Source organism: Globicephala melas, chromosome 4 (genome assembly GCF_963455315.2).
Source record: "Globicephala melas chromosome 4, mGloMel1.2, whole genome shotgun sequence".
In the NCBI taxonomy this organism is placed as follows: domain Eukaryota; kingdom Metazoa; phylum Chordata; class Mammalia; order Artiodactyla; family Delphinidae; genus Globicephala; species Globicephala melas.
Window position 1 is genome coordinate 3294831 of NC_083317.1, and position 14669 is coordinate 3309499.

At 51.5% G+C, this 14669-nt stretch overlaps 1 protein-coding gene across 2 annotated transcripts in view; it reads right to left on the reverse strand.

The window, feature by feature from the left end:
• Positions 1-2906: 2906 nt before the first annotated feature.
• UBASH3A (ubiquitin associated and SH3 domain containing A) overlaps positions 2907-14669 on the reverse strand; it is a 39712-nt gene continuing 27949 nt past the window's right edge. The window contains exons 9-14 of one of the 2 annotated variants that reach the window (XM_030835480.2): positions 14307-14429; positions 12899-12991; positions 8942-9086; positions 8180-8286; positions 4865-4974; positions 2907-3044 (exon numbers count right to left, since the gene is read on the reverse strand). In XM_030835480.2, coding sequence (XP_030691340.1) covers positions 2907-3044; positions 4865-4974; positions 8180-8286; positions 8942-9086; positions 12899-12991; positions 14307-14429 — 716 coding nt within the window. The remainder of the gene's footprint in view (positions 3045-4864; positions 4975-8179; positions 8287-8941; positions 9087-12898; positions 12992-14306; positions 14430-14669) is intronic. The other variant, XM_060297533.1, reaches the window with a different exon arrangement.

Sequence of the window (14669 nt, forward strand, 5' to 3'; positions counted from 1 at the left end):
CGTGTCCTCACATGATTGTCCCTCTGTATGTCTGTGTCCTAATCTCCTCTTCTTATAAGGACTCCAGTCATCTTGGATTAGGGCCCCACCCCAATGACCTCATTGTAGTTTTATCACCGCTTTAAAGACCCATCTCCAATGGAAGTCACATTCTGAAGTGCTGTGGGTTAGGACTTCAGCTTATAAAATTTAGGGGGACAGGATTCAACCCATAAAATTCACCAACATGACTCATACCTAAAGCATCTCAAATTTGGTGCTAAAATAAGACTTGCTTCAGTGGAAAATTATGACGGCTCTTTCTTCTCAGAGAAACTTAGCAGCGTTTGCAGGGATGGGTGGCCCCAGACCTGTGGCTGAGGGCTTCTCTGTCACAGGCATGAGCTCAGGCCCCTCAATTCCTTTGCAGCCCAGCCCAAGGCCAGCTCCTCCCCCTGCTTTCAGCCTCCTCTCATCTTCCGAAGGAGCCAAGTACTGGCCAGGAGAAGCCCCAGTCACTGTGCCGCAAAGTTATTAAACAATGTTAACCTCCACCGTGTGGGGGGCAGCAGGTAAAACACGGTGGAGGGCCCCTTTCCAGGTTTGTGTTTTCGAGCTCACAGGTGAGAAAATCAAAGAGATGATGTGGGCGGGAACGGAGGTGGGCGCCAGTGGGCACAGGACATCTATTTCCAGATGACGTCAGCAGGGCTCAGACTAAGCTTGTAAACACCTGAGGACCAGCAGGGCCAAAGGAAAGAGGAAAGAGGAGAGTGCTCAGAAATCTTTCTTTCCTTCTTCTTTTTTTTTTTTTTTTTTTTTTTGCGGTACGCGGGCCTCTCACTGCTGTGGCCCCTCCCGTTGCGGAGCACAGGCTCCGGACACGCAGGCTCAGCGGCCATGGCTCACGGGCCCAGCCGTTCCGCAGCCTGTGGGCTCTTCCTGGACCAGGGCACGAACCCGTGTCCCCTGCATCGGCAGGCGAACTCTCAACCGCTGCGCCACCAGGGAAGCCCTCTTTCCTTCTTTTTTGGTTCCTTATTAGTTCATAGAGTTGAAAACTTACACCAAATAATGAAAAGCTTCCAAAGGCACCTCCATCCTTACCCCTCCGCACGACAGCTCTGTGCCCAAGGACGCCCCGCACAGTGAGGGTCATTCTGGAAGCCGAGAATGACAGAAGTGGGCTTTTCTATCTTTGCAGCACAAGTGGGGGGCTAGTCAGAAGAATTAGAGAATATAAAGAAAACAGTGTTTCTTGCACACGTGACTTCAAGCTCCGAGATTCAAACCCATCTCGTCGTCCTGTGTAAACCCCCATCAGCAGCCCACTGAAGACGAGGTCGTTGTCTGCCCCCTTCATCACCCAGGGGCGTGAGACCTAGAAGCCTCCCCCGTGAGAGGGTGACCCTGGACATCTTGTGGACCACCCCAGAGCAGTGACCACTATGTGGACCACCCCAGAGCAGTGACCACTATGGAAACCCCATTTGCTTGATTTGTGAAGTTTTTATCATCATCGTGATTAGGAAGGTCTGTGTGGCACTGGGCTACCCAGGAGAGAATGCAGAGGGATTGCGAGGTGGTGGTGTAGCACATCCAACCACGACTGTGCCCTCCCTCTGAGCACTTGGAGAACTTTTTCTGTTTCTTCAGCACGGTTGGGGTGAGACGACACCACTGGGGGCCCCCCCTCGACTGCCTGGACCAGCTTCTTCAAAGTCAGAGCACCGTTGGATACACCATCTCTGGATACTTCACTGTGCCTGGTGGGCTTGGGGGCTCTCTGGTTTTTCCTTCCTGTTAGTCAGGGCAGGACCCACTGCCTCCATCTGTAAAGCTCCCCTCCCCCCTCCACTTGATCAAAGGGAGAAAAAGAGAAGCTGAATAAGACCTGCACCAAGGGGGGATGTCACAAATCCTTACACCTTGGCCTCTGTATAAGCAGCTGGAAGTGCTTGGAAGGACTGGGGGTGGGGTGGGCTGAAGACTGAGCGGCCCCAGAGATGTGCACATCCTAATCCCTGGACCTGTGACTACGTTACATCACATGGCAAAGGGGACTTTGCAGGTGGGATTAAATTATGGGTCTTGAGATGGGGAGATAGTCCCAGATTATTGGGATTATTGGGTGGGTTCAATGTAATCCCAGGGGAATTTACAAAAGGGAGCCAAGAAGGTCAGAAGCAGAAGGCAATGTGACTGTAAGTAAAGGAACAGGGAGATCTGAAGGGGCACCACTGCTGCCTTTGAAGACAGAGGAAGGTGCTGTGAACCAAGGAATGCAGGAGCCTCTAATGCCTGGAGAAGCAGGGAAGCAGACTCTCCCCAGGGCCGCGGAAGGAAAGGAACCCGCTGGCCTATTTCAGAACTGCTGACCCGCAGGACTGTAACAGAGTAAACACGTGTGTGTTTAAAAAGTTGTGTCTCTAATCAGTACTGTGCAGTTACTTGTTACAGCGGCAACAGGAAGCTAATACCTGGTCTGTGGTCACCAAGCCTGTTTCCCGGTTTTGATCTGGTAGGTGGTTTCCTTGCAACATTTTATTCAATATTCCACCTCTTTTGGCCTATGTGGACATAGCCAAAGAGTGATGGAAACAGAAAAAGAAAAAAACGATTGGGAACTTGATGAATAAAAACATATAAAGTAAAGTAGAATTTTCTGTGGGGTCAGTGTCATGGTTCCTCATTCCCCTCCAAGCCACATGGCCAATGCACATGGTACACGGTGGCATCCCCACAGCTAAGCTCACAGGATGACGGTCCGCAGAGGGCAAACACTCTGGTATCTAAAAGTGCCTTTTGTGCTTCTACAAGTCACATTAGGGGAGACTATGACTCCTTCGAAATAACGGTATCTTACAGCCACTGCGAAGCGTTTCCCCTCTTCATCATTGTGAATTATGCAAACATAGAGGCGGCTCTTAGTTGCCCGGGATCCAGTTACTCCAGTTAAACGCTGAGTTTGAGCCATGAGTCAGCGTCTTCACGGGAGGGTTCACCAGCTCCCATTTTCCTTCTTCTTTGTTTTCTTCTAAGAAGCACATACCCAGAGAAGGGATCTAGAACAGAGTTAAATCACTTATTATTATTTTATACCAGGTCCATGGATTTCAGACTTGTTCCAAAGGCAACAGCCTTGGAGGCTGGCGTGACGTCCCCACGATGCCTTGAATGCAGCGCTAACACCCAATGCAGCAGCCCTCAGTGGGGCCTCCCCGCCCTCCTACGGGCAGTGGGAAGTGTCTGCAGACCTTACTCTTGGTCACAGCTGGGGGTGCTACGGCATCTCAGGAGTAGAGGCCAGGGATGCTTCTAAACATCCCACAATGCACAGGACAGTCCCCATAGCACAGCATCGTCCCGCCCAGATGTCAACAGTGTTGAGACTGAGAACCCCTTCTGTCTACCCTACTGCTTCAAGAGCGGCTTCCATTCTCGAATTCAGCGTCACAAAAGGATACAGGTATTGTGTTTTCAAACCCAAGATTAAAGGACAAAGCGAAACTTCAGACCTCAATTCCCTGTAAAATAAATGGTTTGGAGGAGATCTTTGTTTTTAAGGCTTTGTTTGTTTACATGTTCTGCTTTCCTTTATTCCCCCTCTCTTTTCAATGTCCAGAAATTCCTTGTTTAGAAGAAACGTGCAAAAACTCCAACCTGGGGGGCAGGATGCAAGTGGGGGCTGGCGTTGACTCAGGGACACCCTCTCCTTCTGTGTGTAGAGACTGGGGGGAGGGTTCGGGGATGAGTGTGATGGGGGTGGGCTCCTGAATGTCCGTTTTCAGCTGCCCCTGACTTTAAGGCCCATCGTTGGTTGGTAAAGCCCTTGATGAATTTCTGATATAAACTGGCAAGTCCAGCTAACTTGGGGATGGGGTGGGGTGGACTCTAAGTCCTCAGTGTAAGAAAGTGGCGGGAGTGTGGAAGTTCAAGGCTGGCATCTCGAGAGGGGAGGCCAAGGGTCAGGGGAGTGGGTGGGAATTTGGCCACAAAGACTAATGGGATTTTGGAACCGTGTCAACATGCAATTGACATGCAGTCTCAGTCAGCGTCTGGCGTGTGCAGCACTGCTGTCTGCATGGATAACGAGGACCCCCAGGGGGCCCCGGGGTGGGAAGGGATGCGAGAATAGGAGCGGCCACGTCGGAGTACGCGGGGACGGGAGACGTGGTGATGTCAGCAGGAGCAAGGCCCTGAGTAGACTTAGGGGGCAGGGATGGGGGCGCGGTCTGAGTCCTGAGTTTCCCGCCTCCATTCACCTCGCCATCTGGATAAAAGCCACCTCTGCTTTGCCGGGTGATGCTCCAGTTTGGTCCAAAGTACCCGTTATCCTTCTCTACACATCCGTCACCTGCTTGCTTTTTCAGTATGTGTTTATACGGCCCCGGCCCGGCACCAGGCACCCCAGCAGCTTTGACCAGCTCGTGTGTTCCGAGGCTGGATGACTCCAAAGGCAAGAGGGAGGGGCTCCCTTCTGTCCGTCAGCCCCCCAGTCCCCAGAGCAAGTGAGCCCAGCAACCGCCCTTTCTCTTCTTATCCAAATGTCTCATCCCCCACTGGACCAAGTGCTCAACTACTGGAGTGACAGGAATTATCATGTGACCTGATAATAAAAGTTCTCTGTCTTGTTTTTTATATTATGTGGGTAGCAAATGGCCACAGTTGCCATAATGGTAAAGATGACAAACATCCCCGTCTGCTCCCTGCCCAAGGCTGCCCTTTGCGTCAGAGCAGGCGGGCACGTTCTCAGGTGACAGGTGGGTCCCTGCTGCCCTGGGTTGTCAGGACGCTTGTCTTCGTCCTGAGAGGGGCGTGTGGTGATGCCGCATCGTCGGGCTGCCTGTTTCTGCGGCAGAAACACGAACGAGGGGGCGCGTACCTTCCTCACTAGCTGGGTAAACACTGTGCAGTCCCGGGGTGGCAGCCCAAGGAGTGGGCGCGTGCAGGAGTCCAGCGCCGAGCCATGGCCAACGACCAGGATGACGCCCACTGTGGGAGGAAGGACACCCCGAGGTCAGAGCAGGCACAGAGAACGCGTCTTATTAGACGGTGGGGGGGGGGGGCAAAGTTGTCGGGCGGAACAAGCTCGTGGTGCCCCGAGGCCTTGAGGGACCCCGGGTAGGAGGGAGGCGTGGTTGATAAGAGCTCGTTAACACTGGCAGTCGGCCTCTCGTTTGTGTAGAAGTTCTTCTGAGCCCATCGCATCCTGTGCGGGGCTCGGGTGGCTGCACCCGCCCGCAAGCTTCAGGGATGGGCCGGCGCCGTGCGCTGAGCGGCCTCGTCCAGGCCTCGTCTGTGAGCTTGCGAAAGATCAGCTGCTCAGGGCCAAAGGGGCCACGGATGACTCTCTCTTTACAGAAAGACCTCCAGAGTCCAGGGCCGAGTGAGTCTCCTAACGGTGACGGGCGCGGGCAAGGCTGGGAGTTAGTCCCGCGCGTGAGCCAGGGGGGCCCCAAGGCCGGACCCAGCCCGCCACCTGAGGACGGAATCAGAACCCGAGCTTCCCTGGAAAGCTGACAGTCACAGAGCGATCTATTCATTTGCCCCTAATGTGGCTATAAATTCTCCGGTGTGACCCCCAGAGCCAAGCCCCCGCCTGCTTCTCCTGTGTTATTTCTGAGTAATTTCACACTCATTTCTTTGGCCTCCAAGGTCATGGTGAGGTTGCCGGACATGCAGGTTTGACCCCTGGCCTGTGCTCTCCAGCCGGGCCACCTGGACACGGCGGCCTCCTAGACACTCTGAGCTTCCAAGTCACATGGTGTCAGTGGAGGTGATATCTCAGACCGCACGGGAGGGTGAGGACCTAACAGGTAAAGCCTGTGACGGGCCGCCAGTGCCGCAGGATTGGCAGGTGTTAGGTTTTACCCTCCAGCCCCACTGGACTTTCCGTTGCTCTGTCCGCTGGATCCACACGTCTCTGCCTCCTCCTGGCCCCGCCTTTGCCTTCCAAACCCTACTCATTCCACGGCTCAGGTGCTGCGTCCCGGGTGCCTCAGCCATGGGTGGAAGGGTCTGCATCCCTGCAGCAGGCCGCGGCCACCTGTGTCACAGGCAGGGCTCAGTAGACCCTAGAGGTAATGAAGCAATGGTTCTGCATCCTCTTCCAGAAGCCCTCAGGACCGTAGGGAGATGCTTGGAAGGAAGGTCATCCGTGGACACTGAATTTCAGCCTGGGTCAGGTGCAGACAGGTGGGCCAGGGCGGGGCCTGGGTGCATGAAAGGCCCTCATTTCATTCTGTCCTCTGATGGCCTGTAGCGATAATTGTGAGCAACGGGAGACTGATAATGAGTCAAAGGCCACTAAGGTGTGGTTTCCAAAAGCACCTTCCCCAGGGTGTCCGTCAGTCAAAACAGGTCACGTGGACCCGTCTCGGGGCCGGGTGTGTGTGCGGTGCTGGACACCGCAAGGTTGAGGCCTCAGAGCCTGTGCCCCACGGTGCACTGGGGACTCTGGCGGGAGGGCAGGGGCTCAGCTGTCCCTGAGGTCCTGGTCATCAGAGTCTTTGGTCCCCTGAGCTCCTTTGGACAAGGGATGGAAAGAACGACCGGGTGGTCCCTTATCGACTCCTTCTGAGCTCTTTTTCATGTTATTTAATATTCCTAATACTCCAGACGTTTGTGTCTTTTCCTCCAACAACATTCATACCCTTTGAGGGCAGAACGTGTGTCTTCTTTGCTTAGATTTTTCCCATGATGCTTTATCTGGTACCTGACACACTGCTGATGTTTGATACGCACTTGCTAACTTAAATCTTACAGGATTCGTTTTTCCAGTTTTACTATGGACATTTTCATATATACCCCAAAAGCGGGTCTGATGAATCCCCGTGCTCCCATCAGGGAGCTCCAACGGTTGTTGACATTTTGCCCATCTTGTATCATCTGTCTGCTACCCCACGCCCTTTTCTGTGAAGTATTTTTATTTTATTTTTACTGAAGTATAGTTTATGTACAATATTATACTGTATAAGTTACAATATTATATAAGGTGTACAATATAGTGATTCAAAATTTTTTTTTTTTTTTTGCGGTACGCGGGCCTCTCACTGTTGTGGCCTCTCCCGTTGCGGAGCACAGGCTCCAGACGCGCAGGCTCAGCGGCCATGGCTCACGGGCCCAGCCGCTCCGCGGCATGTGGGATCCTCCCGGACCGGGGCACGAACCCGTGTCCCCTGCATCGGCAGGCGGACTCTCAACCACTGCGCCACCAGGGAAGCCCCTGATTCACAATTTTTAAAGGCTATACGCCATTTAGTGGCTATAAAATATTGGCTATGTTCCCTATATTGTACAATATATCCTTGTAGCTTATTTTATACCTAATAGCTTGCACCTCTTAATCCCCTACCCCTATCGTGCCCCTCCCCGTTTCCTCTCCCCACTGGTACTCCTCGTTTGTTTTCAATACCTGTGAGTCTGCCTCTTTTTTGTTATATTCACTAGTTTGTTGTATTTTTTAGATTCCACATATAAGTGTTTGTCTTTCTCTGTCTGACTAATTTCACTTGGCGTAACGCCCTTCAAGTCCATCCATGTTGCTGCAAATGTCAAAATTTCATTCTTTTTTCTGGCTGAGTAATATTCCATTGTGTATATGCACCACATCTTCTTAATCCATTCATTGGTTGATGGACACTTAGTGAAGTGTTTTAAAGCACATCCCAAACATCACGTCATTTCACAGGATATACCTCGGTTTGCATCTCCAAATGAGGACTTTTCATTCTTACACAACAACCATGCTATTATCACACCTCACAAAATTAGCATTAATATTTCTCAAATACTTCCATATTCAGATTCCAGATTTAAATTCCATGTTCAAATTTCTTTCATGGTCTCAACCATCAACTTAAACAGACGCTTTGTCCGAACTGTCATTTAAACATGACCCAACATTTGGCTGTTTGCTCCTTAGTTTCTTTTGTTTCCTAGGAAGTGGGCTTGGGTGGTCTGTGTTGACCCTTCTGTCCTGGATCCCATCAGGTCTTGGTTCCGAAATCAGGGGCCCCAGGGCCTGGGTCGGGGGGCACGTGTCTATGCAGAGGCAGCGATATAGCACTCCAGAGGCAGGGAAATGGGGCAGGGGAGGCTGGGGCATCCCTAGGTTCAAAAATCCATCATTTCCATCCCGGAGGTGAGAACCCAACCCCCAGGGCGGCTGGTACCCGAGGACGACGGGGGCACGTACCATCCTGCGGGCGGATGCTGACTATCTGTTCCATGCTCACCGCACACCTGTGCAAGTAATCCTCGTAGCGCTCGGCGGGCAGGAGGGAGGGAAGGGGGAAGGCGGGCCTGGAGGAGGGGGAGGGGAACAGAAGAAAGGTGACGGCTCGCCTCTAGCCAGGGCTCGCGGTCAGCAGGAAGCCTCCAGATCTGTGCTCAAAACCAGCAAAGAGCTGGCGTTGGGCCTCCAGCGTGCCTTCTCACTGCGCACCAGCCACACGGGCTTGTGATGGCGGCCAGCCGCGGGCAGAGGGAGATGCAGGTCCTCTGGCTGACGAACTCTAGCCAGACTGACTGACCCTCTTCTCAGCGGGCCCGACTTGTGGGCTTCACATCCAACCTTGTGGACTCAGTTTAGCCAGAATCGCCCACCCCCGTATCTGACCACTCTGGATATCCGAGCAAACTCGGCTTCCCCTCCAACCCCAGGAGGTGTCCGATCCCCTGGCCTGCCTGCGGAAAGGATCCTTTTAGGTTCCGTTTAGCGAGAATCACCCTGTTCTCTTAAGAATCTCCCATCGCCCCACCCTGCTCCTGGGAGGAAGAATCCCCACTTGGCCTTGTATTCGGAGGGGAAGCTGATCTTCCTCCCGTTCTGCAACCCCCCACTGCAGCGGTCCCTCTTGAATAAAGCCTTCCTTGGTATCTTTACCAAGCGTCGGGAGTAATTTTTCTTTAACAAGAACGAGAAAACCCCAGCAGCAGACGACGCGAGGCGGCTCACCTATAATCCATGCTGACGTTGAAGTTCGCCCCTTTCAGCTCTTCCAGGGTCATGAGGGTCGGGGTAGTTTTGCCAGCCTCCCATTTGGTCCATTCAAAGATTCCGGGCTCCACTCTTATCTTAATTTTCTTCTCCAGTTTGAGCTCTGGATTCAACAGAATACAAGTGTTTATCATCTTCGGCGTCTGTTCTGGCTTTCTGTAAAGATGTCTCTTCCTAGGTCTAAATCAAACCTTTGGAAAAAAATCTGACTTTATACTATTTCTCAGACAAAAGCCACGGGGCAGTTGGAGGGTATGAGAGGAGTGAGGACCCTCTGTTCATCAGGAAGGGCCAGAGTCTCTTGGGATCTGGGAAGTGCCACTGGCAGCAGCCTCCCTGGAGCTCATCCTGGTCACCCGATGCAGCCCCATGGCACGCGGAACCTGCGCGGCTCCTTGGGTCAAGAAGGAACCTGCACCTATGAGGACTTGGCTGGTCCAATGATCTGAGGAAAAGACGAGGGCAATCGTGGAGCTTGTTAGTCACACGGAAGCGCCATCCTGGTAAACACTTACCCCGGACTGAGCTGAAGCGGAGGGTGGATGGGAGTCACCTTTTTTTTTAATACCTTCAGTAAGAGACCTGCAAACTAAAGTCACCTCTTTTCGAGTGGGGGAAAAACAAGACCTTAATGCTTTTATTCAAAATGGAGAAAATGACATTAAACGGAAATGCTGGCAATAAAACCCATTCCCAAAATGTATTTCAGGCTCATGAAATGGGTTCCTTTGCAAAGCACATTTAGAAAAGAGAGTTAAGCCTGGTTGATGGGGCTCCTGGGCTCTCCCGCAGCCTGTGAGGGGCTCGTGTCCACCGGGAATAGGTGACACGAAGAAAGAGTTTGGAGAGGGATGGATTGGGAGTTGGAGATTAGCAGATGCAAACTATTATATATAGGCTGGATAAACAACAAGGGCCTACTGTAGAGCGCAGGGAACTACATTGAATATCCTGTGATAAACCATCATGGAAAAGAATACGGAAAAGAATATATATGCATACAACTGAGTCACTTTGCTGTACAGCAGAAATTAACACAACATTGTAATTCAACTATTCTTCAATAAAAAATAAATTGAAAAAAGAAAAATAATACTCTACAAAATTAAAAAAAAGGAGTCTGGAGAGTGTCCCAAATGGCGTTGGGCCCTCTCCCTGTTCTGTGGGTCACACGTTGGGAAATGGTCCATCGGGACACATTCACTGACATGGTGGTGAGATAAAGCTTAGCATTCTGGGGAAAGGATGGTCATGTTCGAGGACATATGAAGAAGGCCGGGCATCCTGCTTTCTGGGTTAACACAGGATTTATGGATTTATGCTCTTTTAACTGACTTTGTCGTCCTCTCCCCACCTGCATATAGAGTAAAAGTCAATGAGAGATCATGTTAAAGACATTGACATGATCATGGTCAGAAAACATTTTGGGGAGCTTTTATTTTAAAGGCAAGAGATCCACATAATAGAATAGAAGTCAGAGAAATTGGAACAGATACGTTCATAATGAAGAAACATGAATGATAACCAAAAGGGGATAAAGTTATGAAAAATGTTTTTGAAGCTCTCAGTTATATTCATTTAAGGCCAAAAGAATATTCCTTTATCTTTTTTCTCATACATTGTGACCATGGCTGGGAGGCTGGGTGGGGAAAGGGAGCCCGAGAGCATCCTTAGCAAAGGGCCTGGCGACTCGGAGGAAGTAGTCACCGTCAGAGACATCCGCGTGCTGGCCTGGCTGGACACGGGCTATCTGCAGGTGTCACCCCCGCTCACCTGTGGGCTGCCAGCCTCAGATGGAAATTCAAGTGTTTTTTTAGGTTAGTGGAAACGTATCAGCCTCTCGGATGGGTTAAAACAAAATAAGTTCCATTAAATGGCAGGTTTAAAGGCGGGTGGGGGGCATAGGAGAATCGGGGGTGAGCCGTCACCTTTTGTCCTGTATTTGTGCGTGCTTCTTACCTTCTTCACATCTGATCACTGTAGCTGTTGAGTTAATTGCACATATATTGATCCTGAGCTATCCGGGGATAGAATGACTTCATATCTATTTTGCTTTCTTCTGTCCTATTTATTAAGAGTTATCAAATGGAAACAGAGCAAACACGGCGGGGTCCTGGGCCCCTCCCGGGTTTGTTTAGCAGCTGACATTGTGCGTTAACCTGCCCTCGGCTCCATGGGTCCAGAGCCCAGAGCTGCAGGGAAGCAAAGCAATGAACGTGCACATCTCAACAGTGGGGGAAACCACGGGCGTTTCTCCATCTCAGGGACCCGAGAAACCGTGCAGGGGAGTCCAGGGTCCCCTGTCATGCTCGGATGAGACATGACAAACGGAGGACGTCCGCAGGGCTGACGATGCACAGGGACGACGTCCGAGTTTTAAATGTGCGGAAAGTGGACGGTGATGAAATGGGTTTCTACCCTCACAACTTAGCCAGTGGATCAAGAAACAGCACGTTAATGAGAAGGTAGGAAAGGACTGGATTGGCCACGGGCCCACACGGGTCCTGTGCAAGGATCAGGTCCATCCCTGGGAGGGATTCCCGGCTGCATGGCAGAATTGGGAAGGCACTTTGTCCGAGCTTCTCTGATCTACGTGGAGGAGATATCGGGGAGGGACTCGGGCTGGCGGACCCGCCGTCGTTTCAACAGCTCCTCCCGTGAAGGTCCGCGTGCTGCCCTCTTTCTGACCCCGCTCCAGCAGTAGCCTCTTTCCGCTTTGTCCCCTTCCTCCGCTGACGTCCTTCCTCCCTGACCTTGATCTAGTAGGTCATTCCCAGCAGCTGCAACCCCCTCTAAGCTCAGTGCCATTCCCTTCTCTATCTCCAGCCAGCCTTCCTTTCTCTGTAGCCTCCTGTCCCTCGTGTCGGATTCCAACCCTCCAGCCACCTCCCGGGATTTCACTCCACGGAGCTGACTCTTTTCTTGGTATCATTGGCCTCCCCCAGCCCCTAACTCCCTACCTTACACAGCTTAAAATCTCCACTCAATCTCCACGGCCCTTCCCTGTGCACCTCGCACCCTTTCTTGCTTCATCGTACTCACTTCTCAAACCCGTCAGGGGTTACAGCCCCAGGTCCTTCCGCTCCTCCCGGCCCATGCCTGGGGGCAGCCCCAGCCCAGCTGATGGGTCTCCGTGTAAGGCTGTGCCCATGACGTCAAGTGGCCTTTGTGCTGCCCAATGGTCACCTTGTACTTCCCCATCCCTGTCCTGGTCCCCCTCCCCAATAAGCATGTCACACGTTCAGCACTCCCCTTTCTCATGCTCACCTGGTGACCTGACTTCCTGTGTCTCTGAGAAAGCAGAGGCAAGCCACCTCCTCCACATGTGCCCACCTGCTACACCTGTGTCCACACGCTCTGCCCTCATTCCCATCACTGTGGAGGACCGGCCGTGCATGCATGGCGACCTAGGTCTTGTGCCCTCTTCCCCACACTGGGAGGGGCGGAACCAGGACCTCCAGGGCAGGCTGCCCATCTCTGGCAGGAAGTTGCTTCTTCCTGTAGGTGGACGCTCGCTCAGAAGGGTCTGCCACTGGCTTCCGATCACACAGCAGCTTTTGATGGTACTGAACAGCTCCCAGGAGCCGATTCCCTTGCCCAGGGAGTCTTGCATTTTGGACTTGAGAAGGGACCACAGCAGTTCTCAGCTCTCTGGGAACACCCTCGCCCCCAGCTTTTTAAAAAACACATGGCAGAAGCAGGCCAAAGGCGAATTACAATCCTGACCTCCCAGAAATGCTAACTGGCTCAGTGCCTCCTAACAGTCCTCGAGGGCTGGTTCACGGCTGTCTTGTGACTTTGTGTGGCCATTCGTGGTCACCCACCCCAGTCTCACCTCTGTTCACTGTCGTCTCCCCCAGGAGAAGAGTCATGAGGTCAAGGGCACATGAGAAGCTAGCTACAGTTCTCACTGACCTTCCAGGATGTGTTTGGCTGTCTGCACACAGTGGAGGGCTGGGGAGGTGAAGACGGAGGTGATCCTGATGCCACTGTCCAGCAGAGCTTCCCCTGGAAGACAGCAGGTGGAGAAGTGTTCTCTTTATAACTGTAGCTACCCATGGTGGCAACTCCAACAGGTGGCTTATTACCCGTGGCAGGCAGGGTCTTAAGTGGCCCCAAGAATCCCCACCACCACCCCGTATACACACCCTGTATAATCCCCTGGTGTGTGGGTGGAAGCTGTGAGTACGGTGAGCTAGCACCCCTGTGACCAGGTTATGTTATAAGGCAGAAGGGAGATTATCACAGGTGGGCCAGACCCATTCAGGTGAGCCCATTAAAAGCAGAGATTTCTCCAGCCGGTCACGGAAAAGAAGTCAGATAACATATTCACACTGCTATGTATAAAACAGACAACCAACAAGGTCCTTCTTCATAGCACAGGGAACTAGACTCAATATTTTGTAATAACCTATAAGGGAAAAGAATCTGATAAAGAACATCTATCTATCTATCTATCTGTCTGTCTATCTATCTAAAACGGAACCACTTTGCTGTACACCTGAAACTTATATGATATTGTAAATCAAATATACTTTAATAAAAATTTTTTTAAAAACCAAAGGTAGAGGGATTTGACATGTAATAAATTCTCTATTGTTGGCTTCCAAGATGGAGGGGGCCATGTTGCAAGGAAGGTGGGTGGGCTCTAGGAATCCAGCAGGCCCTCTGCTGGCACCAGGCAAGGAAGTGAGGACTTCAGTCCTACAACCACAAGGAACTGAATTCTCCCACCAGCCCAATGAATGTGGAACGTCTTCCAGGAGGCTCCAGGTGGGAAGTCAGCCCAGCCAGCAGCTTGATATCAGAGTTCAGACCCTGAACAGAGAACCCAGCCATGCTGTGTTTGTGTTTCTGACCCACAGAACTGTGAGCATCAAGTGGGTGCTGTTTCAAGTTCATGGTCATCTGTAGTAATGGAAACTCAAGCCCCCGGGGGCTCATGGAAGGACAAGCCTGTAAATTACATTTCTTCTTGCAAAATTAGAGGACCTGGTCTTTGGGAAAGAAGGACATCTCTTCAGTACAAAATCTGCACGGTACCAACCCCAGTGAGGTTTCCGTGGATGTTGTGATGGGCTGATTTCTGTTCCCTAAATTCACATGTTGGAGTCCTAACCCCATGCCTCACAGTGTGACCTTCTTTGAATGTAGGGTCTTTCTAGAGGTGATCAAGTTAAGATGAGCAATTTGAGGACTGGTGCCCTTATATAGAGGGGAGATCTGACCTCCAAGGGCACGTAGCAAGGACTCAAGACACGTGAGTGATAATCACTGCTACAACTATTGTGACTATTCCTACTAGAATGATCCTCAAACATACCTGCCATTCTGGACTGGAAAATTCCACAGGACGATAAAGGTGGATCGTTTTCAAAGTCTTTGATACCTCGGCTCCGTCTGGGCAGACTGCGAGGGAAGTTCAGGTCTGGCCGGTAGTATTTCCCTAAAGCATAAATACGTACCAGATGCTCAGTTCCACTGAGTTAGTGCACATTTGTCCCACTAAACTCTTAAGATCAAGACCCACATTTGAAACATGGTAATTATTTACATTGTGGTCGACTGTGTTTTTTCTTGAGCATGCTCTGTGATGTGGATTCCAGGAGGAAGTCCTACTCCCACTACCCATTCCCTCAAACACAGAAGACGTATGTTTCAGCCATAGGAACCATGAGACCTTCCT